We start from the raw sequence: 26,917 nt of genomic DNA on the forward strand, positions 1-26,917 counted from the left end.
TACTGTGTGGAGAGAGAGTTGCGCAAAAATATGCCATCCGAAGACAACCTAACCATGTAAACAATTTCACAAAGAAACGAATGGAATCGAGAGGATTCCCCGCTCTTACAAGCAAGGTAAATACAATACAGAGTTGTACTTTCAACTACTCTTGACAAACCAACTCAGCTTGTCTTCTTAGGAACACACCCTGAAAAACTATCAATACATACTGTCCAGCTGGTTACACTACACTTTCTGCATTGCTTGAAATAAGCAATGCAAACTACTTCCCAAAATGCAAGCATTTCTGGCTTTAAGCCTAGACAAGCTTGACTAGATTCAAAGCTAGAAATACTTATATTTCGAGATGAAGGTACAAGCATTGCCCAACTAGCTAGCTGAACCTGAACACCAAAACCAAACAGGCCTCTAGAAGCAATGTTGTTTAGAGCTTGCTCCTTAAGCGTACTCCGTCACATTGTTCCATTTGTCACCTATCACTCTCGGGCGATTTGGATGTGCCTTCATGCAGGATGCCACTTTAGTCACCATGGATAATATGATGTCGCCAAAGAACTCTATCTCCTTCAGCTTCAGCAGATTCTCCAGACCTGTAATCCCATCCTTGGGTTCTCGCAGGAATGCTATTGTCAGCCACTCAAGGTTAGGGACTGAGCCCTTCTCGAAGTGCACATTGTGAATGTTCTCCATATTATCAATAACCAACATTCTGAGCTTCAAAAAATTACCATGAGCAAAAAATATATGGTCATCAGCGTAGGACCTTTGGTAGAGCTTGAGACAGAGCAGATTGGGCAGGTCTCCAAGAACTCCAATGGCCTCAGCGTGGAGTCCAGTGTCACGAAAAGTAATCCTGGACACATTTCGAAGTGATGGTATCCAAGGAGGAAGCCTCTGCAACTTGCCTTTCAGGCTAAAATTTCTGATGAATAGAGGAGGCGACTCTGCGATAAGAGCTAGATATTCCAGTGATGAGCTGTGCTCTTTCTCATCCAGAATGTGAATGGAGAGCGAGCGAAGAGATCCAGTCAATTTTGCCAGAGACTGAAGGAATGCGTTCCAGTTCTCTTCCACACCACGAAACAAGACATTAAGTTTCTGTAACTTTTGGAGCTGGCCAATTTCACTCAGCACCGCTGGCCGCTCCTTGACCACTATATGGGCAAGTGATTGCAGAGCCATCATGTTCTTAACCACCCCAGCCGTCATCTCCAAGCCTGAGTCCGGTCGGAAGCACTTCACGCTGGTTGTCCTTGTAAGTTGTACCTTGTGCCCAACTAACAAATGCTTGAGACAACTGAGGTTGCTTGCACTGGCTGGTAATCTCTTGATACGCGTTGCCCTAATGTCCAGTGTCTCCAGGTATTTCAGATTTCCAATTAGTCGTGGTAATTTGCCAATATTGGTCTTTCTGAGTGTCAGATACTTCAGCTGGTAAAATTTACAGATATAGTTCAGAGTACTGTTGTTCAGACAGCTGGAACCTTGCAAGTCTAGTACTCTTAGCAGCCGCATCTGTGGAAAGAACATTGGAACTTCCTCAACGGAAGCTGACATTGTAAAGGAGCGAACATGAGATACGCTGACTCTTGTTCTTTGCACCGAATTGTGACTGTTATGGATGGAGAGACGACGGATTTTATCATGGCAAACCAATGGATGTCCATTATCACACAAGAAGGATGCAAAGTTCTCCTCGAGCGACTTGGAGATGATGACTTCTAGCATCATGTCATGAACTCTGCAAGTCCTCACCTTGCCACTCCAATCAATTTTCACAGGTTGTACAATACTCCTGGCCACAAATTCATCAAAGTAACTTTCGGCAACCTCTTCCATGCTTAGTCCATGCCTTTGGTTGACAAAACCTTCAGCTATCCACCTCCTCACCAAAGGCCCCCTCCTGATCACATAATTTTCAGGAAAAATACTTAGATACAAGAAGCAGGCCTTCAGATGGTAAGGTAGATCATTATAGCTCAGGGTTAACACTTGCTTTGCAACTTCCAGGGTAGGATTAGTTTCAAGTTCAGAGCCCAAGTTGTCACAAATCTTTTGCCACTCTTCCTTGGTCCTATTTGTCTTGCTCGCAACAAGGCTGCCGATACTCACTATTGCTAAAGGCAAGCCTCCACATTTCTTCAAAATGGAATTCGAGACTTCATCCAACTCTTCATTTGATGATATATCTGCAGAACCAAATATCCTCTTGAAGAATAGTTCTCGTGATGCAGCATCTGATAGACGCTGCATTTTGTAAACCTGATCTTGGGGACCTGAACAACATGTGTTAGCCACATCTTCATTCCGTGTGGTTATAATTACTCTGCTGCCCTTCTTATTGTCAGGCAATGCACATCTGATACTCTCCCAAGCTGATATGGTCCATATGTCGTCAAAGATAACAATATACCTACAGGAAAAAAAGTACTTATCACTTTATCAGTCATGAACCTATCATAGAAGATAACAGTGTTTCTTACCCAAAACAAAAAGGAGAGAAGGAACTACATATATTTTATATAAAGGAGTGAGCACATTAACCCACGGTTAGCAAATTAAGGCTTTAGGGATGATCCTGATTTTAAGGGGAAAATATATGTACCTTAAATACCTTTATTTGAAAAATATGAAAAACTTAGAAGCCTTTCTCTTGGCTAACAAAACACTTTCTAGTTCTATACCAGTTCTGCATCACATCCAGTGAGTTTATTTACAGCAAAAAAAACCACCTGAAAGTGCTATCAGCCAGTAATCCTGGTACACAGCATAAAACTTGGTGATACGGGCAACAGTAGGGAACAGGGTGGAAACAACCTTTCCATTCCTATGTAGAGCAGCACAGGGAAGGTCGTGCACCCTCTATTTCTCATTTAGACAGCCTTTCTATGTGAGCAGAGATCATTGGAAATCAATGGTCAAGATCTGACATAGGACTAAATTCTCCTATTTCATTGCTGAATTGAAGTAAAAGGTGCATGATTGTCTTTGATTAAACCTTTTCGCAAGCAATGCATCAATCATCTAGATATATTCACCAAAGCAGGAAAAAGGGGAGTCTAAGAGATAATCAATTACCAGTAAAATAAAACAAAAGCACTAGTTACCTTTTGTCTAGCAAATACTGCCTAACTTTTTCAGCCAGCACTGCAACTTCCCATCTTTCCATTCCATCCATGTTGCCGTCCATTGTATGACCGTGCTTACCTCCTGCTACAGCCATTGCCTTGTTCGGACGCTGGATCAGTTCCCTTATCATGTACTGGAACAGAGTCCTGATATTGAATGTCTGTGACACAATGAACAATGGACAGCAGTGAAAATCAGCACCCTTCACCATTGGGTTCTCACACACCATCCTTGCCAGTGTGGTCTTCCCAAGGCCGCCAAAACCAACTATGGCAAGCACACGCCGGCAAGGATCCGCTTCCATTACCCAGCGGACAAGTTTATCCCTTGGTTCATCAAGGCCCACCAGCTGTGCCTCCTCAGTGAAGAGAGCATGCAACTGCGGATCAAGATGACGAGATGCATGCCTGGTAAGCCGTGGGCCTGCTCCTTGAAGTGTGGTCTTTGGCAGCATCACCTCATAGCGTGAACGCCGCTCACTGACATCCTGTGCACGGGCCTTTAGCTCTTGTAGCTGCATGGCGATTCGATGGCGACAGCATAGTTTGCCAAGAATATAGATTAGCCGATAAAGGAAAACAATTCCTGATGACTCACCAAGATGATGAGTGAACTGGTCAATGCAGTCCTCGGCATCATAGGCAATCTCCCTCACCTGCTTCATCCAGATTCTCACTTGGGTGTCATGGTCCTCCAACACAGTGAGGTACCGGAGGAATGCATTCATGCTCTCGAGCTCATCTTTTATGTATTGTATGTCACCATGGACACCCCGCACGAACCAACTCTCCTGGGAGAGAAGGGAGCTAAGCTTGGACAGGAGGCTCCTAACAGTGCCCTCAGCCACACTAAAAATAGCACCCTCCATGTCTAACTATGAGCATGGAAATGCAGATGCTGCTGCTAATGCAGTTGTGTTCCCTAGGCCACACACGCACATATATATAAGGTATCCAATAGACTAAATTTGAAAGTGATAGCAGGATAAGAGCGTTGCAGGCAATAGTTTCCTAGTCATTTCCAGTTCTCAATAGGCTACATTTGGACTCCAGCATAATAAATTGTACAAAGGGAAATATGTTGATTGCAGTGTTAGCTGATGACAAGGCAATGAAAAGGAGACTTCAGGTTCATAAGGTGATGACCCGAATGATGAACAAACATATTGACATGGCATCATGACTTCTATTTGTTTATTCTATTCTCCATAGCAATTTATGATAATCCAGACGATCCAATTCACATTTCCACTGCCACTATATACAAGCCACCTTACTGATTGATAAAGGAATCATAATCTAAGAAGGTGCTGAGACATTTACCAGTTAGAAAAACTAACAATGTGATAACCCTTTGTGTTAAATATTCAAGATGACATGGAAGGGTGACTCAAACTAAAGAAGTACAGATAAAATCACCTTGCAAGCGACCTCCAAAAAGAAAAGGAATGGCAACAACCAGTAAGTTTGGCAATATCACAATTCAATGACAGAAAGGACAAGGACATATAGAAAGGATAACATAGTTTTATCGTGGATAACCTGGTAACTAAAGTTGGTAGAAAAAAGAACTCCATACAATTTAGAAAGCCACCTAACTGCCTGAATGAAATGTTTCACACGTATGCCCATCCCAATTAGTTTACTGATGCAGCCCATATTAACTAAGTGAATCTCCCTCTACAAGAAGTGAACCCCAGGTAAGATCCTATATAAAGAATTAAACATTACTGGGACAGAAAGGGAAAACCGTCAGATCGCGCCAACTGTACAACGGACAAACAAATCGCCATCAGTCAAGAAGTCCTACAACTAAGAAACTTAAAGAACTAACACCAATCTCCATCAGACAAAGATGATTTATTTCCTGTCAGATGTGGCAACCACAAAGCACCTAAACTGCTACATAAGATATGAGGTTTGGTTGATAATATGCTAACAAATCAATGAACCACAAAATGGCAGTCGTTATAGCTTGTTTGATACTTTGACATAACATGACGCAAAGATTAAATATGTCAAGAGAAGCCAAGACACTCTAAAAGAGTGACGCAATGCAGGCTACATGGAGAGGTTCCATACGCTTGCTTAGCATTCACCGAGCGCACGTTCCAAATTTAATAACAAGTGGTGGTTGTGTGATTATTGGATTTGCATCTAGTTTTAGTTTGGATATGAACATGAATCAGGGGGGGGGGGGGGGGGAGGAACATTTTGGATAAGGACTAAGACTATCATCAAACAACCAACACAAACAAATCACAGCAGCGTACCATTTGATCTTCTCCTCGAAGATTAAACTAATGAGAGCAAGCATCTCCCTCTGCGACCATTGGGGTGATTAGCTCGATGATTCCCTTCCAGAGTTGAAACATTTGCAAATTGCAAAATAGTTAGCATTGGATCTCTTTCTCTTACCTGCACTGGCATGTCGTCATATCAGTGACCTCACCGGCAAAGCTATCTCCATGCCCAGACTCGGTGAGGCATTTCATCGAACACTTGAACCTCACACCGCAGAGGCGGGTTGCCGCTGGCGAAGTGAAGGACTCGCCGCCCTCCGCTCCGAGCGAAGGAGTCGCCGAGTCTCGCCGCCCTTGACCGATCATCTCGCGTGCCCTCGCCGGCTGGTTCGCCCAACCGCGGCACCCCCGTCCGCCGCCTCTTGGGGTAGGATGGAAACTGCAGTCTCCGTTCCCGTTGGGCGATTAGCCTCATTGGTTGTCATGAAAAGCTAAAGTAAAAACCAAATTTTATATTGATTTTAAGATATTTCCAATGTAGTTTTATTTTCCAGCATTGTCTTTATTTTCTTTGTCTATAAAAAACAGATATGCTACATCCTAAAACTAAAATGTGTCATATCTCGTATTAGGTTTGTTTTTTATTGGACGGAGAGAGTAATTTACTTTTAAAAAAACATATATAAAAGTTTTACACACAAATTATTTTATGGTTAGTGGTCACTAATAAACCATTACGGCTTATTATTTGTTCTGGATAACCGATGAGGCCCAACGTTAATTGGATTGAAGTATTTTAATAACATGCTAACTGTAGTAATAAAATGTTTAAAGTATTTTAATAAGATGCTAACTGTAGTGGTAAAATGTTTAGCCACAAAATATTCGATAAAATGTTTATACTAATGGCTAATGTTTGTCAATTTTCATTCGTTTTAATGCTTATACTTTGAGGTTTTTATTTGCTTTAATGCCTATATTTTAAAACAGAAGATGCATGCCATTGCCAATGTTTGCCAGTTTTTCTGTTTTAATGCGGGAACATTCATCTTTTCCGTTTTAACGTTTGCTAGGCTGTGCTTAGTTCAGCGTAAAGTTTGGATTTTGTTTGAAATTGAAGATGATGTGACTGAAAAGTTGTGTGTGTATGACAGATTGATGTGATGGAAAATGACTAAAGTTTAGATCCAAACTTTGGATCTAAATACAGTCCTAGTTTGCCATTTCGTTTCAAATGTCAGACACGTGAAATGACAAAAAATGGGTTCATTAATTTGCTAGGATGATACAGGATCTCAAATCGTAAGCTAGCTCTTAACAGCTACTCCCTCCGTCCTATAATATAAGGGATTTTGAGTTTTTATTTGTAATGTTTGACCACTCGTCTTATTCAATTTTTTTTTGCAAAGATAAAAAACAAAAAGTTGTGCTTAAAGTACTGTAGATAATAAAGTAAGTCACAAATAAAATAAATAATAATTTTAAAAAGTTTTGAATAAGACGAGTGGTCAAACGTTACAAGCAAAAACTCAAAATCCTCTCTTATATTATGGGACAGAGAGACTATCAAAAGCGCCAAGAAATCGGTTTTTTACATTGACATGCTACACGTTAATTGAGAACAAGGGTCAGCAAAAGATAGCGCCTTCTCTTTCATAACAAGTAAATTCAAAACTTTGCTTCCTTCCAGTAATATCCTCATTCAAATGGCATAGACACACGAACAAGGAAGCAAACACATCTCTTGGATCTCGATAACAGTAATATCCTCATGAGGTTGGTACAAAACTTTGAAGTGGTTACAATTAGCACAGCTCACTACAGCATTTGTTTCAAAAGGCTACTACAGCAGTATTCTTGGCCAGCAAGTTGAACAGTGAAACATTCCCCATTTTTTATGTCCGTGCCGATCAGATTCTTGGTGCTGCATTACATATCGAAATGTGCCTCAGGTTAAAGGTAGGAGATGATTAACATAGAAGACGGATTTGATAGAGACTGCCACCAGCACAAAATACATTACCTCCTCCGATTGTAGCTTCAGGGAGTCGTTCTATCGAGTACCTGTGCCGAGTGATATACATGATTGGAACACCAGGAACCTACCAAATTGAGAACACAAACATGTAATTAGCATAAGAGCAAGGCTGCTGCAATGTTCAGGCTTAAGTGCTTGTAAATGTACCTTTCTTATCCTCCTTTTCAAATCTCTATCACATGTTGCGACGATGTAGCACTTGTGCTGTTACAGAAAAGTTGCAGTTTAGCAAAACTAGCGAAATTTTTTACACGCAAGCTACATAGATTCAAATGATTATCACAAACACTAGTCTTAAACTTTCAGTAGCCAACCAGCCTTAATTTAAGTGTTCACTAAAATGTAAATGGAAGCTGTAAAGATGAAGAGCAGAAATTGGCGAGACTAAAGAAAGTTATATTAGTAATTTCAAAAGGAGATTGCGAAAATTTCAGTAACCCATACATTCATCATATTCTCTACTACTCAACTGCAAGTAGCGTCAAGTTACCTAACATCTGCTATCCAAAACAATGCTGCCACTTGCACACATAAAAACTCAATTCGAACAATAGAAGTTCAAGTAGGCAGAATTATACCTGAGTAACCCTCTCTACGATACAGTCATCAGCATAAGTTCCCTTGTGTGTGCATGCTAATCTCTGGAACCTAGGGTCCTTTGCAATTCTGTAAGAGGTAAAAATAGTATTTATTGATGGATGAAAATCATAGAAAATTATATTATAGTACCAAACATCAGAACTATGTCCAACTGATACTAATATGCATAGAAGACAATAGCTACAGATACTGGGATAGAGAAACAGAATGAATAACGGAATTTGCAACAAGTGAAGAATATAAATTAAAGGAAATGCATGAACCAATTACCACAGTAATTATTGGGAATGAACATACCTCAATGCTACACGATACTTTTGTCCCAGCTTTTCAAGCTCCGCCATAACACAATCCGTGATACATGGTGTGCCTTCATAACAAGATGGTAGACTTTGTCAGCAAAGCCGTATGCATTTCAAAATATGCTAAAAAGGATAGCTTAAGCCCTACTCGTTCCATTCCATATTATAATGTGTTTTGGGTTTGTCCTAAGTCAAACTTCTTCAAGTTTGGCCAACTTTATAAAAAAATGTAGTAGCATTTCCAACACAAAACAAATATATTAATTTGGTATTGTAGATGTTGCTACGTTTTTTCTATAAACTTGGTCAAACTTAAAGAAGTGTGACTTAGGACAAACCCATCACTTCTTATAATTTGAAACAGAGTGAGTAAGAAGATGCATGCTTACATTTTGCATAAAGGCAGTCCATCATTCCTTTCTCCAAATCCAACTGCATAGGTGTCAAAGAAGCATTTAGCTATTACCCATAAGCATAAGCTCAGAGAAACTGTTAGTTAGCTCCATAATCCAGTAAACCCACATGAAAGGAATACACTCTGACCAAGAAGGGATGTAGCTAGCACTTGCACCAGGGATGGGAAAAGATACGATGATAGATAGATAGTCAATGTATTTCTCTGTCCTAGAAATGCAAGATTTCTGTTGTGTTTGAACTGTCAATATGGACAATCACTTGGTCATCTACCCCTATACCCTATATAAAGCCTCATAATTCAATTAGTTTTCAATATGGTTCTAGCATCTAATAAGTGGCTCCAGGTTGGTTATGAACCTTCTTGCACTCAGATGGATGTAAGGCACTCCAAATGTTATGTTATTCCCTCTATTTCACAATATTTATCCAGTAGATAGAGTAGTACTAGGTCTATCTAATAGATGTGATCATAATCCATATTGGTTAAAAAATGATTTTAAGTATTGTGACTCATACATCTGCATACCAGAAAATATTGTGGAGCAGAGTACAAATAAGTTAAATGATGTGCCAGCGCTTGTTACACATGCCCTATACTATATGCCTCTTATTAAGTGCCAATGGGCAATACCATTCTGTTATTTGAGGGCTGTTGAATGACACTTGAGAATGTCCAACAGTTACATACTCGACACAATTGAGATTAAGCTAGGCTTCACGAAATCATTCAGTGGATAAACAGAAGAGCACCTAATTCGAAGCCTCAAAGAACAAACCTTGTTCTGGATGGAGAAATTGATGAAGTTTGTATCCACAATAACCCGGTATGGCGGCCCGAGCGCTGTGTTGTAGCTGAAGAACAGCGCCGAAGAGACCTGAGGCCTAAAATAATAAACCAACAAGACTTGATTAATCCAATCATCCCAATAATCGTTAAACACTTTAAACAAATGGATCCCAAAACGCGGTAGGCACTCACACATTCCGCCCGAGCTTCTCCTTCTCGTTATCCTTCTTCTTGGGGTTCAACACATCCTCCTTGTACCTAGAGGAGACAAAATTTAGGGTCGCAACAAAAAGAACCGAATCACCAAGAAACCAATAGGAGAGGGAGATGGTTTGCCTACTTCTGGATGGTCTTCTTGGTGATGATCTTCTTGACGGCGGCGAACTTAGGGCCCTTGCTCTTCGCCCTCCCCATCCTCAGACTAAAAATCCCAGATAACACTATCAACACCAGCAGCAGTCTCGAGCACTACTGCGCACCGCGGGCGGCGGCGGCGTTAGCTCTCTCGGTGGAGCGGGTCCTCGCAGCTGACTGCTCACTGCCGGCGGCGTGAAGCGGTGGAAGGGGCCGCGTGAGACGAGAGCCTACCGACCGAGAGCGGCAGGGGCGCAGAGCGCGACGCCAAGTCACCGAGGCGCCGAGCTACCTTCTCCTACCGGCGGGAGGGGCGACGGCGACGGTGACGTCGAGGCGGGAAGTGCGGCGAGCCGGAGACTCTGGCGGCGGCGTCGCGCGTTCGAGGAGAGTGAGAAGCCTAGGGTTGGCGTTGCTGACTTGAGAGGCCTCATTGGTGGGCCTGGACCGTTGAGTTGGGCCCACCTGTCAGCTAACACTATGATGGGCCTTTTCAAGCTTTGGGCCGTTGGATGCGGCGAGAGATCTGGGCCTCTGGGCCGTCGGATCTGAGAGAAGTATTGTGCGCGTCTCTGAGCGACGGCGGCTTTGGTCTGGAAGGGGAGAGGAGGCGGCGGCGGTGGGGGATGGCGGCGGCGACGGCGACGCTGCGGTGGGTGCTGCAGATGCACCGGGACGTGCCGCGGGCGGCGAGGTTCTACTCCGAGGGGCTCGACTTCAGCGTCAACGTCTGCACGCTGCGATGGGCGGAGCTCCAGTCCGGGCCGCTCAAGCTCGCCCTCATGCACACCAACGACAGGTCCCCCGACTGCTTAGCTCTCTCTCTCTCTCTCTCTCTCTCTCTCTCTCTCTCTCTCGTTTATGCTAGTTTTCCATGGGTTTGGGGGTCGATTTGAGTGTGAGTTCGGAGATGTATGATAAAATGCGGCTGAGGTTGGGATGATGGGGTTGGGTGGTTCGCTGTTCCACACGATGGCGTTCAAGTGTTTGTTGAATTGCCTGTGCGGAGCAGTTGGTTCGGTTTGCTTCTGAAAACGCTACACATGGAATGCGATGTTACGCGCTGCAAAATTTTAATGTTGGTGCGTTCAATGATTAAAAAAAAAGTGTTCCTTCATGTGCTATGTTCGTGGAAATTCTGGCTCTAAGGAGAACCTTTTCCTGAATTGTTAGTCCCTGGCTATAAACCAGCTAGCGCAAGTATCTGTTTTTGACCAATTTTAACATTTTTCATTGCGGATAGCATCTCAGCTAAGTTTGGGCAAGATGGAGTCAGCATTAACTGTTCTCAGGCACTCCTGTTTTCCCTTTGGAAAGGCAGCAAATTAGTCTACAGTGTTCAGATGTGCAGGTAAAATGTTAGTGGATTGACTCTATCCTTGGGAAACAGTCACACTTAATGAGTTGATAGTGCGCATCACAAGTCCCTGCATTTTTAGTACAAGGATCTTGTTTGCTTGACTTTGTGTGGTTAGGCCTACCCTAGGATTGATGCCTTGGTAGAATACTTATCCAACATCCATCGTGGCCCTATTGCTGTTCTTTCACATGTAGAAGTGTTGGATATGCTAGGTTGTTGATTTGCTATTCTTTTTACTCACCATGCTGAGTAATGAAATTCTGCATGAGGAATAGTGTAACCTTAAGTTTCTTTTACATATTGTTTCTTGTGTCATCATATGCATTTCTTTTTAGCAGAGGCATACTATGTTCCGCAGAAACTTGTGCTCTGATGATTTGAGAATTGAGATACTCAAGGCCTCAAGGGATGATATGGATACCACAATATACAACAAAAAGTTTGCATGGCAATTGGATCTCCTTGATGTAATTGGCTGAGATCAATATAAAGCTTCCATTATCTAAAATAAATATACTACAAAAAAAAAACAACAACTAGATGCTTTTGAAAAACTCATGATCTCCTAATTCTGAAGTCATCTACTTTTTTTTCCTGTTGTTCTTACTCTACGTAACATTGACAATAGTCATGGTAGCCAGATAGCTTGGTATGGTAGCTTTAAGATCACCCCGTATGAGTATGAGGTATAATGCATCTTGTTCATATGGAGATAATCAATATGTTGAAAACTTGGCACTTTGCAATTTGGCATTGTAAAATCCAGTGCTTTCTTAGCAATATTATATCTAGTAGTACAGTAGTTACTAATGTTTAGATGTCTTTATCTTTTTCTTGAGATATTATGTTATCCTTTTGCAGTCGAACAAAACATGGAATTGTTACCTGAAAATTCATATACATTTGCAGTAATCTTGCATCGCAGAGAATCTATTCTTCGATGCTGTCATTCACTGTACCAGACATAAACAGTACAGTTACGAGATTATTGTCGCTGGGAGCTGAGTTGGATGGGCCCATCAAATATGAGATCCATGGAAAGGTAACCAATAGCCCATAACTATAGAACATGTCTATTTCCATTGTTTCTTCAAAAAAAATTTGTGATACTAGTTTTCTTTTTTATACAGGTTGCAGCCGTACGATGCATCGATGGGCACATGCTTGGCCTTTTCGAACCAGCGTGAAGAACCTACACTGCAATGTACATAATGAAAAAATTATTTCAATTTCTTGCAGATGGTATGTTTTATTTCTGTGGACTGAAGTTGTTGTTGACAGAAGCAACTGACTGGGCCTGTAGTGTCTGAAACACTGATGAATAGTTAGATGGGCATCTCTTTCTGTTAAGAGAAACCAGTATGAGAATTGAGGTGCTGTAGCTCTTTCGCCACCGTTTGCCTGGTAATTGCCTGTCGTATTGCAATCGGTAGAGAGCCACACTGTCATGGCTCTGCTTTATAATGGCCTGAACTATTGCTAACTTGGCAATGTTCTCATATAAGCTTTCAAAATCTAATGCATGGAATATTCTATTAATGTTGAAGTCAAGATGATATAATTTAGTATCTACTTTGAGCAACTGGCATAAAAACAACGGTATTTGATGCAAGCACTTAAAAAAATCTGAGCTAAACATAAGTTGTTAATTACGACCTTAATGTCCGGCTGACTGTCTGTAGACAGGAGCAGATACATATACCAGCCTTTGTTGTACTAGCCACCAGAAACCAGTGATCAGAATATGATCAAGAATCTGCTGGAATCCTGGCTGGAGAAGAGAGGCAACCAGCTTGGTTCCATGCAGAAACAACAATCAGGATTCAGTCTCCGTCCAAAAAAAGACTATCCCTGATTTTCGTGTCCAATGTTTGACCGTCCGTCTTATTTAAAAAAATTATGAAAAAAATTAAAAAGATAAGTCACGTATAAAGTATTAATCATGTTTTATCATGTAACAACAATAAAAATACTAATTATAAAAAATTTTATATAAGACGGACAGTCAAACGTTAGCATGGAAACCCAGGGTTTACCTTTTTTTTTTTTTTTTTGAAACGGAGGGAGTAGTCATCAACAACAAACCTGCACCCACTCGCATGAGCACATCAATCAACAAGACCTTTTCTTTTGTCACATCTATTCATATAGTACCATGCACAAGTCAACCTGCCTGCAAAGCTGCTCTCCCCCAATCAATCTCCTGCACATGCACTCAAGAATTCCCTATGGTTATTTAACCTTTCAATCCTTGCATGTTTGATATTTTGATTGATATTTGATTGATAAAGGTTTCTCTTTTTTTTTTCTCTTGGGAACTGATTGAGTGATTGGAAAAAGGTTAGAACTCACTGCAATTGTTAATTTGTTATCAACTGCTCCATGATAAACTGGAAAATGATGGTTTTATTATGTTGCAACTTGCAGTCAGATTAGTTGCTGATTAACAGCCAGTGCCTGCTAAATATAGCAAAGCACACATTTCCTCTTCTCTGTGCTGATTAATCTCTCCCTCTCTTTGTTCCTCTTCTTCCTCCTCCATCATCTCCAATAATATTCCTTCAAGGAAGCCGCTTCGATTCCCACATCGGAGATGGCGGCTTCCTCCGGCCGCCGCCACGCGCCGCCGTCGGGTTAGGAAGGGCTCGAGGTTGGAGAGGCAACAATGGCGATCGCTTCGTCATCGTCGTCGTTGCTGCTGCTGATGTTTCTTGCGTTCTTGGATCATGGCGCCGCGGTGGCGAACCTGTCGTCCATCGAGGCCGCCGTCCGCGACCGCGCGTTCCAGCTGTTCCGCCGCACGAGCGAGATCGTCGCCGTCGACGTCCCGGCGGTGCTCGCCGGCGCCGGCGTCGAGGCCTCGGCGACGCGCGTGCGCAGCAGCGCCCTGTGGGCCGATGGCGTCAACGCCACCGTGCCCGGGCTCGCCGTCGCCGTCCCGCCGCGGGTCGTCCCGGCGCCGTTCGCCCGCCGCGTCGCCATCGTGTTCGTCCGCTTCCTCGGCGACGCCTCCTCCTGGCTGTTCGACGCGCCGCCCGGGTACGCGCTGGCCGCGCCGGTGGTCGCGCTGCTCGCGTTCGACGCGTCGGGGCCCAACGGCGGCGTCGCGCTCCGCGCGCTCGGCGCGCCCGTCCGCGTCGAGTTCAGGGACATCTCGCCGGCGAGCGGGTTCAACGCCACGGCGGCTAGGTGCCTGACCTTCTCGTCCGGCGGCGGGAAGGCGGTGGCGGCGCACGCCGTGGCCATGGAGCCCGGCCCGTCGTGCGTGGTGTCCGGCACGGCCACGGGGCACTACGGGGTGGCGGTGCGCGTGGAGACGCCGCCACCACCGCCACCGCCACGACCACCGCCGGTGAGGGAGCGGTGGTGGGTGTGGAAGGTCGGGGCCACCGCCGGCGGGGTGGCGGCGGCGAGCTTCCTGGCGGTCACCGTGGTCGGCGCCGTGAGGTGGAGGAGGAGGCGGCGGAGGGAGGAGATGGAGCGGCGTGCGATGTGCGGGGAGGAGCTCGGGAGGATGGCGGTGAGGGGGAGCAGGATGCCGTCGGCGAAGATGGTGAGGACGCGGCCGGAGTTGGAGGAGGAGCTAAGCTAACCTCCGCCGCCGTGAGTTGCACCGGCGAGCCGCCGTAGTTATCGTAAGGTTTTTTTTTTTCTCCTTTCGTTTTAGGTGTATTTTTTTCTTTTCAGATTATTACGAGACAGATGTACAGTACATTAAACTCTTTCGAAAAATTTTCATGCGCAACTCAAACTCAAATTCAAATTGGATTGGAATGTACATTGCAGTTGGGTTATGTTAAATTTTGAGAGCAAACACCGCCTTCCTTTTTCGAATACTACTTGCATAGTTTACTTTATTCCCTTCAGCTCATAACCAAGATGGGATTTTTGTCACTAAAATGAACAAAGAGAAAGCAGTATTTACCCACTTTGATTTATTGGCTATAAGAAACAGAGAATTATTGCATTTTGATTTGTTTTCACTTCACATTTCACACAATCTTGGCTTGTTCAGTACCTTTAATACTAGTCTAGTATCCCGGAAAAAAAAAATTACTAGTCTAGTAGTAAGTAGTACACTCTCTGTTCATGGATTCAGTACCTTTAATCCGTGACATTGTTAACTTTATTTGGTCTAAGAATTTAAAAACTTTTTTTTTTGAAAACGCAGACACTCACAACGCACGCGCACTCAAACCTATGAACACATGCACGTAAACCCTCGCTATCGACGGGTACGTCGCCTACCACTAAAAGCACAACGCCGTTAAATCCTGGAAGATTCGCTCCCATGGGGAGTCGAACCCAGCACCTTAGGTGCTAAGGAGGCTCTTGTAACCACTAGGCTACAAGCCCTTTCGCTAAGAATTTAAAACTTTAACTATTAATAGTTAAAAAATATTTAGCTTGAAGACAAAATCATATGGATATATTTTTCTTTATAAGTACTTCTACAATAATTTTATATCAAGTATTGTCGTTATATACTAATACAAGAATAATGTTCCAATTCGCACGCCATACACTGAATAAAGTCTACATTGCCATATATTTAAAAACAAAGGTAGTATATAAATTCAAGAAAATGCACATGAAGGGGCTGAGGAGACACCATTACAAAATATATACACACTTTGATTTACTGTGGCTATGGAAAAACAGATAAGATACCTTCAATCCATTTATGAGTGCATAATATGATTTAGTAGATATGGAAAAATAGATCACATATATTGAATACATTTTTCTCTAAGCAGTTTGCAAAATTTCCAGTTGCACAGTACTGATTGTACTAGCATGATTTACAAACTTGATGAGCATCTCATATAACCTTTCGAAAATCTTGACTATTTCAGCAAGGAAATGTTTATGACTTTACTCTGTTAAGCATTTGCAGAACACCCATGAACAGAAGCTGCACGCCTGCACCAGCACCACATATTGCTCAAATTTCGGCTAACGACAGATGGCGAAAATGTGCATTTTTGAGGCACTATCATCTCATCAAACTCCAACATACCAACTCTTCTATGAGCATGAATACAGATTTCTGCCTCTGTTAACTCTTCAGAAACTGAAAGCATGCGAAAATTCACCTAAATATTTCCACTCGATGCGTATGACCAGTACTCCTTGACGAGCTCTCGGAAAAGAGAACCTTCTGTTTCCATGAGCTTCGTAGGTTTGTCATACTCCACCACTTTACCTGGAGGTGAATACAGTTTAGTATAGAACAATTAGCCGAAAAAATAGGCATTATAAGTTTTTTTTTCCTTTTGTTGTTGGTCAGTGTTCACTGTACGACATTAATACAGAAAGTTAGAAGGGATACATTGTTGGGAAAATGCAAAAAAGTTAAAAGCATCACACATCAGTGAAAATTGGGGAAACAGAATTATTCAAGCAGTTTCAACTTTCAAGTATAATCGATATATTCCAGAATAAGTAGTGCTGATCCATTAGACAATGATCACAAGAGGATAAATATATTTGTAATAAGTTGGCGGTAAGAAAGACGTACCATCGCTCATTGCAAGGACCATTGTGCAGTCCATAACTGTTGGTATACGGTGTGCAACAGTAATAACAGTGCAATCTTTGAACTCTGTTCTGATTGTTTTCTGAAGGATAGCATCAGTTGCATTGTCTATAGAGGCTGTCGCCTCATCAAGAACTAAGATACGGCGTCGTCTCAAAAGTGCTCGTCCTAAACAGAAGAGCTGCCTTTGACCCATGCTCCAATTCGACCCATCTTCCACAACTATATGGCAATATCATAATTAGCATATGAATAATGTAGCTTCATTATATCATGCTAGAATATGAGTATGGCAAAAGATATCTACGAAAAGAATGGTATATGCAGCCCCCAAAGTATTTCTAGCTACAATTTTTGTGATGTAAATGAAAAGACATATTTTGAAAAATACATTGGAAACAGAGGAAGAGGTTCTTTAGGCAACTCGAATCTCATTTACAAAGTCATTTTCCGTGACGATTCGGCAATAGTGCTAAAAGAGTGGAATTTCTAATTGGTTTTTAAAAGTTCCCTTCATGAACTCCAATATATATCACAAGTGTGTTTTCAGCATTTTTAGTATTGACTGCGAGGATGTGCTCAGTGCTATGGATGTTTTTGAAAAAGAGTCTGGGACTAATATTGGTTCCAGATTTTAGTGACATGTATTTTTCCCTCATGTGGCCAAGCTGTTAAGGAAGGACACAGAATGAATTCAAGAAATCAAAGTACATATGAAGCAATGTCCCCTACCAAGTGAATCCAATCCCTGTTCCTTCTCCTGGACAGTCTCAAGAAGTTGACATTTGTCAAGAACCTGCAAGAGACAATAGCAAACATAAGGAATGATTCCTATAAAGGCGTCCATATGCAAAAAAAGGACTAACTAAATCTGATGTAGACTTCCAAAGCCTTTGGTTATTTAATCACATAAACTGAATAAATCGCCATTGTCAAGAAAAGTAAACGACTTCCATGATTTCAACATTACATCATGGTAAGCTTATCTAATCATTGATTACAATTAAAAAAGGTGAATAATTGTGTAGGGTACACATCTTACCTCCCATATCTGTTGATCTGAGAATTGCCCAAGGGGGTCTAGATTGTATCTTACAGTACCCTGGAAAAGTGTTGGATCTTGTGGAATGATGCCCAACCGTGATCGCAGGTCATGTAAGCCTATTGTGGTGATGTCCACAGAATCTATGATTATTTTCCCTCCAGCAGGTTCAACAAGACGAAACAAAGCACCAATCAAAGTTGTCTTGCCACTTCCTGTCCGACCAACTATACCAATCTTATGTCCACCTTCAAATGTGCAAGTAATTCCATGCAGTACAAGGGGAGCATCTTGCCTGTACTTAATCTGTTGAATGAAAGTCAGTAGCATAAAAACTTGTTAGGACTCTAAAATGGTTTCACCTTGTACGCCAACCATACATGAAAATACATTTACCTTCAAATCTCTAAGCTCCACCTTGCCAACTTGGGGCCAATCTGGTGCTGGCCGATTTTCTTTGATAACTTCTGCTGCTTCACTTGTAATGTCCATGTACTGGTTAACCCTTTCCACAGAAATGATTTGATTCGCAAGGTTGCATTGGTTTTGAATAGAGAAAACTAAAGACATGTTCAGGGATAGACCATAGGATAATGCCATTCCTACAAAACCTGCACAAGCACGAATAGAAGCGATTAGCAATTAACATTTTGGGTGGCAATATCAATTTATTCATAACATGAATTAACAAAACAGATCATCCTGCCCAACAGACTTACAGTTACAGACATGCAACAAATGGATTTTTTTTTTCTTGTGATTCAGCAGTACCAAGTACTAGTAGGATAATTGTATAGAAATAACTTGCAGTTTCATAAAAATAGTAATTCTACTCATGACCCAGCATTATCAAAAGATAGTAATGGATTGACTTTTATATGACTAGATTTTACTATTTTGGTATGCTCTGGCCTCTGGAGACCTAGCAATACGTTCTTTGCAGAACTGCAGTAAAACTAGCGATTTCATGCAAATCAGACAAGAATGGCATCAATGAAAATAGAACCCTCTGGCTACTTTGAGTCTGTCCAATATATGAAATTATGTAATGATGCTTGCAATTACCATAAACTGCTTACCAGGGCTAAAAGTTCCTGGAGGAAGAATCACCATGACAAGAGCAGAAAAGGAAAGAACTGCAGCACTCATTAGTTCCAGGCGTTGAATCAGCCATTCAGTTGCAGCAAAATTGTAGAAGCATGGGCCAGCATTCTTGTCCACAAGCTCCAAATTTTTAGCAAAGAAACGATTTTCTTCCTCAAAGGCCCTTATTGTTATGGCCCCTGAAATCGATTCACCTAAGTGATTAGCTAGAGAAGATTTGGTAGTACCATTGATCCGCATCAATTCCTTAGCCGAAGCTAAGTAGTACCTCTGCATAACCAAAAATTAATAGACTTCAGTAGACAGGAAGTTTGAACAGAAAACGGTAAATGAAAGGAGCAGCAGACCACATCAATTAGTAAATGAAATAACCCAGCATCTGTAACCATATAGAATAAAAACCACATAATATTACCTGCAACCTGATTACCAAAACTATCATTGGCACCGAAATAAACAAAACTTGCCATGTAATAACAGCCAATACCCCCAGATTGCTGTATGCATTTAAGCTGGCGCTAATGCTAAACATGAAGAAGAATGGAACGTCAAGGTCAACAATACTCAGATCTGAAGAAACCTACATGAGAAAGCACCAATCGAAATTGTTCAAATGTAAATGGAACTGTAATATATCAGCTTTCCACTTTCACATATGTTTAGGAGTTCTTACCCGGCTCAATACCCTTCCTAGAGGAGTAGAATCAAAAAATGACATAGGTGCACGGAACAGTGAGTTAAGTAGCTGGGAAAATAAGGATCTTGAAGTCTGCATCCCAAGGACTACGATGGATAAAGACCTAGATAGCAAGAAGAACAATGTGCAAACTCCGATAGCAATATACACGACTATTAACTTCAGTGTACTAACACTAGTATTTTGGACATTAGCAGCCATCCATGAATTTTGTGATATTTGCCCACTTATGAAAATTATGTGGGAAATAACACAGAGAGAGAGATATAAAAAGCCTTTGTTCTGGCGCAGGTACAGGATATAAGGCTTAAGACCTGTATCCCCTATTTCTCTCTCCTCTTTCTTTATCAGCTGATCTGCCGGCGATGGCTTCACAGATTCTCTATATCTGCTGCCATGAATATCATCTGTCTCCTCCGTTGATATTTCCTTTTCTCTATGGAGGGGCATATTGTTAAGATCTGAAATTCCAATTGTATCTTTGTGGGCATTTACTAGGTCCTGAAATTCCTGGCAGTATTCCAATAGATCTTGATAAGGTGCTGACCGAATAATCTTTCCATCTGACATTAACTGCAATAACAAGCAATTCATTAGATAATGAACAAACAGTCCATTTTGATGAAATCAATAAACCAATGCAATTCATAAAAAAAATTTGGATCCTGCAGGCACCGATATTATTTAAAATTCAATCCATTAATTCACCATTTTTGTGTTGTATTTTTTTCGAGAAATTTTACAGTACTTGAGAAAGTACCTAAGTTACCTAAATTTTATATTAAAATTTTTAATACCTTGAGATACTTAGTAACTGGAGGTACCAAATTTTACATTAGAAAATATGGTATCTCTCAATATCTTCTCAAGGATGGTAAAATTACCCCTTTTTTTCTTGTCTAATAGTGGAAGGGGAACTACTTCCATTTCTATTCCGTATATTAATTTGATTAAATAGACAATTATTTGATTGTCACTAATAGGAATGAAAAACAGTAATATTTAAGTATGAAAACTTGCTTCTGAAAAATGTGTGCATATGCGCAAAAGGACAAGAGGGCGAGATTAGGATAACATGTGTAACAAACCAGAATAGAATCAAATACGGGTAGGAAATCCACTTGGTGGGTCACTAGAAGAACAGTCTTGTCTGACAGAGCTCCCATGACATATTCCTACCAAAAAAAAGTTTTGAAAAACAGTCATGGTCAAATAGCACTGAAATACACATTTGTTATGAATTTGTGATCTTTACATTAAACAGACTTGATGCTGTATGGGCATCAACAGCACTGAAAGGATCATCAAGAAGATAGATGTCTGCATTTTGGTATAGTGCACGAGCAAGCTGAACACGTTGCTTCTGACCACCACTAAGATTTACTCCTCTCTCCCCAATTTGAGTAGAGTCTCCATGTGGCAACATTGCAAGGTCCTTTTCCAAAGAGCACTTCTCAAGTGTTTCTTTGTATCTTTGCTCATCCATCAAAGATCCAAAGAGAATATTTTCTTGCACAGTTCCTGTTTGGATCCATGCATTCTGAGAAACATATGCTATTTTCCCACAAACTTGAATCTGAAATAAAAAAGGTTGGTACTAAATATAAGTAGTTTCATCGAAAAAGGAACTAATTAACACACTTCAAGTTGGCAACTATTATCAAGCAAAATTATCTTACTTTGAAGAACCTATTTTTGAAAACCCCCAAAATTTGGGTGTATATATTAAAAAGGAGCATTGTACAAGAACCAGAAACAGTTCAGAACCTATCTGATGCAGTTTATTGCCATGCTGTATTTTTAGAACGAATAGGAAAAGGAAACTATGGTTGTCAACTGCATGTAACTAGCATCTCTCATTTTTAGGCAATAAAATTTGGTATGATGGCAATTTATACCTTCAACAGGACTAAAGTATGTAGATATTACAGAATTTGCAGACATATATAAGTGATAAGTAGGGATTTAATCAAAGTGCCTTTTAGGAAGCGAAGTGCCAACAATTATACTGGCCATGATTCCTCTTAGACAATGAATAATACAACCCAGAAGGAACAACAAAAGCATAGCATGAACTTGCTACTTGACAGCTGTATGATTCTTGATTTCATAATAATCAAGATAACCAAAGGAAACTTACTGTGCCTTCAGTCTTTGGGAACTCTCCAAGTACTGAAGCTAAAAGTGTTGATTTTCCTGATCCTACCTCGCCACAGATTGCAACTTTCTCCCCAGATTTGACCACTAAATTTATATTCCTCAGAGTATGTTTCGACGGGTTCTCATCCCACGAGAAGCTGCAGGAGTTTAGCGCAATGGGATACTCAGTACCCGCTATATATTTCTTCCTGCATTGCCCATTCAGCTCAGGAGCATCAAGAAATTTTACAACCCGGGTGAAAGCAACTTTAGCTTGAATCACAACTCCAATAACATCTGGTATCTGTCTGATTGGATCTTGCACGAGACGTAGAGTTGCCACAAAGGTGAATACATTGCTAGCATTCAGAGGAACTCTTAAAAGATAGCAAGTCAGAAATGTTGCTGCTGAAACCAGAACTGGTGATGACCAAAACAGGAAACTGTTGTATGCCTTCCTAAGGTTGAATGCTGACAGCCACTTGTACTCAACCTCCCTCAACCCCTCAATGACCTTCTTGAAATGACTTTCCCAAGCATATAATTTCAAGACCTTCATATGAACTAAAGACTCAGACATGGCCTTCAATCTCACATCTTGTGCTTCCATAAGTTTACTCTGGTACTTGTGTTGCAGTTTTGCCAGTGGAGCATTGCAGAGTACAGTAATAATGATGACAACCAACGACGAAACGGTCGCAAGTCCAACTGCATTGTAAAGGATTGCCAGAGCAATGCAGAGCTGGACACTTGTTGTCCAAATTTGGTGGAACCAATACGGGAATTCCCCAATGCGGTAGGCATCGACAGTCACATAGTTCATTATTTCTCCAGAAGAGTGCTTCATTTTTGCTGAGTTTGATAGCTTCTGTTGCTTCTTGTAAATAGCTGCTGACAGGAATGACCTCACCTGGAGGCCTAACCTCCGAGTGCGGAAATACCACTGTCTCTGAGCCAAAGATTCACAGAATTTGCAAACGAACATTGTCACAGCCAGCACAATTCCTTCGTATTTGAAGGTCCCTTCCCCCAGCGATACATTGATGAGTGCCTTGAGAAGCAATGGGCCTGAGGATAAGGTAACAACCTTGAGCAATGCAAAGAAGCCTGAGATCAGAATCCCACTCTTATGGCAAGAAACAATGGTCCAAAATACTGATGGTGTGGCATGTGACTGCAACTGCTTCTTTCTATTCATCATCTCCAAGAACATCAAGTACTGATTCTGCGCTCGATCAGTGGAGCCTAAAAGTGGCATGTCTTTCTCTTCGAGAGGCTTCGCGTAACCCATCTTCATCAAAGGGTTCAACCACCAAAATGACATCACACTGAAAAATCCAGCTTTAGCAAAAGGAGTTACATGACTCTCTGAATCAGCCGTCCCATGATCCCTCTCTGTATTCAGTGGCATGTATAAAGCATTTTCAGTTGTTTCATAACCCTCTTCATCACGGCTGTGCCGAATGGCATAAAGAAGAAGGATAAGGGCTCCAGGTAGCAAAAGAACATCTAAACAAGCTTTAATGGTGATCTCCTTCTCTCCAACCATGTAGACAACTGAACAGCAACAGATGAATGCTGCACATATGGTAAGCAAAAGCGACCAGAATCGAACAAATGTAGCTCCAAGAAATCGAGGTCTGATGCTAAAACTGAAACTAGTAAGGATCAAACTGAATCCTTGAGCCAAGATCACAAGCCACCAATGCGGCCGGTAAATGGAGGTATCCTGATTGAAGCTAATCCCCACCATCCACATTCCTAGGCCAAGATTAAGCAAACCCAAGCAGCCAGTGAACACTACAGCAGCCAACTGCAGCAGTGAATTGAATGCGACAAGCTGCCGCGCAGATGCTCTACTCTTTGGAATTTTCATGAGCAACTGAAGTACAAGCGCAACAGTGAGCACTGCAACAATGGAAATCACCACCAGATGATTCACGCAAGTCGAAGAATCCAATGTTTCCTTCATAGCACATGAGACCACATCTTGCTCGGAGCAAATTGGGCTCCCACACAAGCTCATCGCCCAAGAACCTGAAAATTCATTACCCCCCAAAAAAATCAATGTTAGGCGGTGTTTAGTTCTTTGGCCAAATTATTTTTGAAGCATACGGACACACATTTGAAGTATTAAACAAAACAAAAACAAATTACAGATTCCGCATGTAAACTGCGAGACGAATTTATTAAGCCTAATTAATCCGTCATTAGCAAATATTTACTGTAGAATCACATTGTCAAACCATGGCACAATTAAGCTCAAAATATTCGTCTCACAATTTACAATCAAATTGTGCAATTAGTTTTTTTTATCCACCTTTAATGCTCTATACATGTGTCCAAACGACACATTTGATGTGATATTTTTGGCCAAAATTTTTGGGATCTAAACACACCCTTAATAGGAAAGCTCAAAAAAAAATGTGACAGTCCAAAAGTGAAAAGGGCTCAATGATGAATCAATGATGCAACTGTCAAGCACGAGAGAATTGTGAGAAAACAACTAACTTATGAGGGAACCCATCTGTCCAATCTCTGTTGCACCGTCCGTTGAATCAGACAGCTTAAACCTGCAGCAAAGCAAACTAGTCAGAGCAAATAAGTGAAGAACATGGACTAGATAGGGACTTGTACTGCACAAGATTAGTACTAGTGTTTCGGGTGGCTATAGAAGCTCAAGATAACCACAGAAATTTCACTATACCCAGCACAAACATCACTATATCACCGAAAGAAAAAATCAAGAAACTTAAATAAGTCAGCAGAAGAAGAGAGAAAATGGTAATAAAGTCTAAGATTGCAATGTTTCTTCTTAATAAGTCAGCAGAAGAAGAGAGAGACCAAAAAAAAAAAACACTGTATGCATGAGTGTTCATCAACCAGCTACCTCAACAGTCAACACCATTCATTCACCGAGGAAAGGAAAGAAAATATTCAGGGACCAGTGATCCAAACGAGAAGAACAAATCGCAACCAAAATCGCATCGCCTAGGGGTCAAAAATCTCGTCCCCTCGACAAATCCCCAAGAACTCCCATAGGAATCAATCAAGACAATGCGATTGGCGTTGTAGATTCACGATGCCCTCGAGCCCAGAGCAGCCGCACTGGAGAAGAAGGAGGAGGAGGAGATCACGGGAGAAGCAGTAACCAACCAAAGATCAAAAAACCTTTTTACTCACCTTCTTTTTCAGCTCTCCAAAGCACGACTCCCCAAAAACCGCTTCTTTTCTTTTCTTTTCTTTTTCTTTTTTTCCCCTCCTTCCTGCGCCAACCAAACACCTTCCCAATCGTGGCCCCTTCTTCCTCGCCGCCGTCGCACTCGTGTGTTGCGGCGAGCGAACAGCGGAGACGACGCGCTGGGCGCGCGCGCGCGCGGGTGGTGTTTATTATTCTCTATGCGCAGCCCATATGCTTATGGATAGATTTTGTTATTTCTTTCTTATGGACTAGTTCCACAATGTTGCTAGGTGGCTGAATCAAATATTATATTACTTATGGACCACTTTTGGAGTACATTGTGGATGCCCTTAGTGTGAATAGGTGACTCTGGTCAAACGCTGCTCTTCTTTAAGACAAAAGAAAATGCGCACCGGTTTTTCTTATTAGCAGTTTAGCACATCTCTGCGAGATTCGTGGTGTCTTGAAATTGATCGACAAAAACACTCTATCATTCTTACTAGGAGTTATGGTGATATTAACAAAATCAATATATATATGTATATATATTACTGATAAATATATCTGTTTTACTAAACAATAATTTATTATAAATACGAACCATAAATAAAGTTAAGTATGTTCGATCAAGTTACTTATCGTTTGATCACGTGTTATAGATTTCTTCATTATTACATTAGCTTTGTATCTCGTTGTAAACTTACTCTCTTCTAGCTAAGATATGGCTTTTAATTTTATTGGTCACATGTTGGTAAAAAAAAAGTATGGTGAATTTTGACGATTTGAGTATGCCAATCAAACTAATACTCACCAACGAGCTTGATTCCCAATTCCACATAAAATTCTATAGGTGATTATATATGTATATAGATCGACCGAGTTCATGATTAGTATTAGTGTTTAGTAAATAAATTTACTAAGGGCATGTTCAAATTGTTTCCAAAATAAACCTTACCAAATTTTAGCAAGTTGACATATTACCAAAATAGGATTTTTTATGTATTTACTAAATTTGGCAACAAGCTAAACGTAGATATTTTTTTAATAACTTTTAAAAAAAATGATATGGTTGAAAATGGTATCATTCTGAACAACCCCTGACGTTACTCCATAAATAGAACTCTCTTGATCAACCACCGCTACTCCATAAGTAGAACTCTCTTGATCAACCACTACATGTCATACCACATACTCCCTCCATCCTATAAAAAACGAATATAGAACTGAATATGATATATCATAGTATAATAAATCTGGACATATATATGTCCAGATTTATAGTAATAAAATGTGTTATATTTGATATATATTAGTTTTTTACGGGACGGATATATATTGGATTTTTACGAGACGGAGAGAGTAGCCACTGGTGCGACTGCAGAGCAGAGAGGCAGAGTGGTCAACGGCGCAACGCCGTGCATTCATAGTGCGAGTGTGCGACTGCAGAGAGCCAGAGCGATGATGATGGTGATTGGCCCTCAATAGTCCCAAGATGAGACCGTTTTAAAGTTTCCGGATCCATCTCAAGATCTTAGTATTTAGTTTATGAATTAAATGAAACGTAATAGCACATGACCTCACTGCTGCCTTCACCCAAATTATTTGTTTGCAATTACTCCTACTTGCAAGGAGTGGTGGAACGTATACATCTATGTTTCTATTTGGAAAAAATATGAATTACTCCCTCTATTTCAAAATATTTAGCATCGTTGACTTCTTAGCATATGTTTGACCGTTCGTCTTATTAAAAAAATTTGTGAAATATATAAAACTATATGTGTACATAAAAGTATATTTAACAATAAATCAAATGATATAAAAAGAATAAATAATTACTTAATTTTTTTAATAAGACGAATGGTTAAACACGTACTAAAAAGTCAACGGTGTCAAATATTTTGAAACGGATGGAGTACCTCTCTAAACTATCACGGTTGCTCGATTTACCCCCCCCCCCCCTAACTATAAAACCAGACATTTTAC

The 26,917-nt window shown here is 41.1% G+C and overlaps 5 protein-coding genes across 8 annotated transcripts; 2 read left to right on the forward strand and 3 right to left on the reverse strand.

The window, feature by feature from the left end:
* Window positions 1-27: 27 nt before the first annotated feature.
* LOC127775499 (disease resistance protein Pik-2-like) lies at window positions 28-5,834 on the reverse strand. Of its 2 annotated transcripts, XM_052301749.1 has the most exons (3): window positions 5,550-5,834; window positions 3,111-5,454; window positions 28-2,416 (listed from the first exon to the last, which is right to left on the reverse strand). In XM_052301749.1, exons 2-3 carry the CDS (start codon window positions 3,998-4,000, stop codon window positions 442-444), a joined length of 2,865 nt encoding a protein of 954 aa, XP_052157709.1. In that variant the 5' UTR covers window positions 4,001-5,454; window positions 5,550-5,834; the 3' UTR covers window positions 28-441. The 2 variants fall into 2 exon arrangements, with proteins under 2 accessions (XP_052157709.1, XP_052157708.1); XM_052301748.1 differs by having other exon boundaries at window positions 3,111-5,834.
* A 1,268-nt stretch (window positions 5,835-7,102) lies between these two features.
* Window positions 7,103-10,234, reverse strand: LOC127777809 (uncharacterized). The gene is made up of 9 exons (XM_052304428.1): window positions 9,859-10,234; window positions 9,711-9,776; window positions 9,508-9,613; window positions 8,704-8,746; window positions 8,310-8,382; window positions 7,991-8,078; window positions 7,560-7,616; window positions 7,398-7,476; window positions 7,103-7,298 (listed from the first exon to the last, which is right to left on the reverse strand). Exons 1-9 carry the CDS (start codon window positions 9,930-9,932, stop codon window positions 7,285-7,287), a joined length of 600 nt encoding a protein of 199 aa, XP_052160388.1. The 5' UTR covers window positions 9,933-10,234; the 3' UTR covers window positions 7,103-7,284.
* Window positions 10,235-10,291: 57 nt separating this feature from the next.
* Window positions 10,292-12,961, forward strand: LOC127777810 (uncharacterized). Its single transcript, XM_052304430.1, has 3 exons — window positions 10,292-10,671; window positions 12,142-12,274; window positions 12,363-12,961. The coding sequence occupies exons 1-3, from the start codon at window positions 10,385-10,387 to the stop codon at window positions 12,417-12,419; spliced, it is 477 nt and encodes a 158-aa protein (XP_052160390.1). The 5' UTR covers window positions 10,292-10,384; the 3' UTR covers window positions 12,420-12,961.
* A 740-nt stretch (window positions 12,962-13,701) lies between these two features.
* LOC127776465 (uncharacterized) lies at window positions 13,702-16,245 on the forward strand. Of its 2 annotated transcripts, none has more exons than XM_052302846.1 (2): window positions 13,702-14,872; window positions 16,130-16,236. In XM_052302846.1, the coding sequence occupies exon 1, from the start codon at window positions 13,898-13,900 to the stop codon at window positions 14,822-14,824; it is 927 nt and encodes a 308-aa protein (XP_052158806.1). In that variant the 5' UTR covers window positions 13,702-13,897; the 3' UTR covers window positions 14,825-14,872; window positions 16,130-16,236. The 2 variants fall into 2 exon arrangements, with proteins under 2 accessions (XP_052158806.1, XP_052158805.1); XM_052302845.1 differs by having other exon boundaries at window positions 13,703-14,867; window positions 16,130-16,245.
* On the reverse strand, window positions 16,034-25,145 carry LOC127776464 (ABC transporter C family member 10-like). Of its 2 annotated transcripts, XM_052302844.1 has the most exons (14): window positions 24,937-25,145; window positions 24,644-24,861; window positions 24,265-24,326; window positions 21,755-23,790; window positions 20,870-21,190; window positions 20,703-20,789; window positions 19,591-20,187; window positions 19,333-19,497; window positions 18,893-19,187; window positions 18,210-18,424; window positions 17,814-18,119; window positions 17,504-17,567; window positions 16,754-16,993; window positions 16,034-16,438 (listed from the first exon to the last, which is right to left on the reverse strand). In XM_052302844.1, the coding sequence occupies exons 3-14, from the start codon at window positions 24,278-24,280 to the stop codon at window positions 16,329-16,331; spliced, it is 4,452 nt and encodes a 1,483-aa protein (XP_052158804.1). In that variant the 5' UTR covers window positions 24,281-24,326; window positions 24,644-24,861; window positions 24,937-25,145; the 3' UTR covers window positions 16,034-16,328. The 2 variants fall into 2 exon arrangements, with proteins under 2 accessions (XP_052158804.1, XP_052158803.1); XM_052302843.1 differs by lacking the exon at window positions 24,644-24,861.
* Between the last annotated feature and the right edge of the window lie 1,772 nt (window positions 25,146-26,917).

Source organism: Oryza glaberrima, chromosome 6 (assembly GCF_000147395.1).
Source record: "Oryza glaberrima chromosome 6, OglaRS2, whole genome shotgun sequence".
Taxonomy (NCBI): domain Eukaryota; kingdom Viridiplantae; phylum Streptophyta; class Magnoliopsida; order Poales; family Poaceae; genus Oryza; species Oryza glaberrima.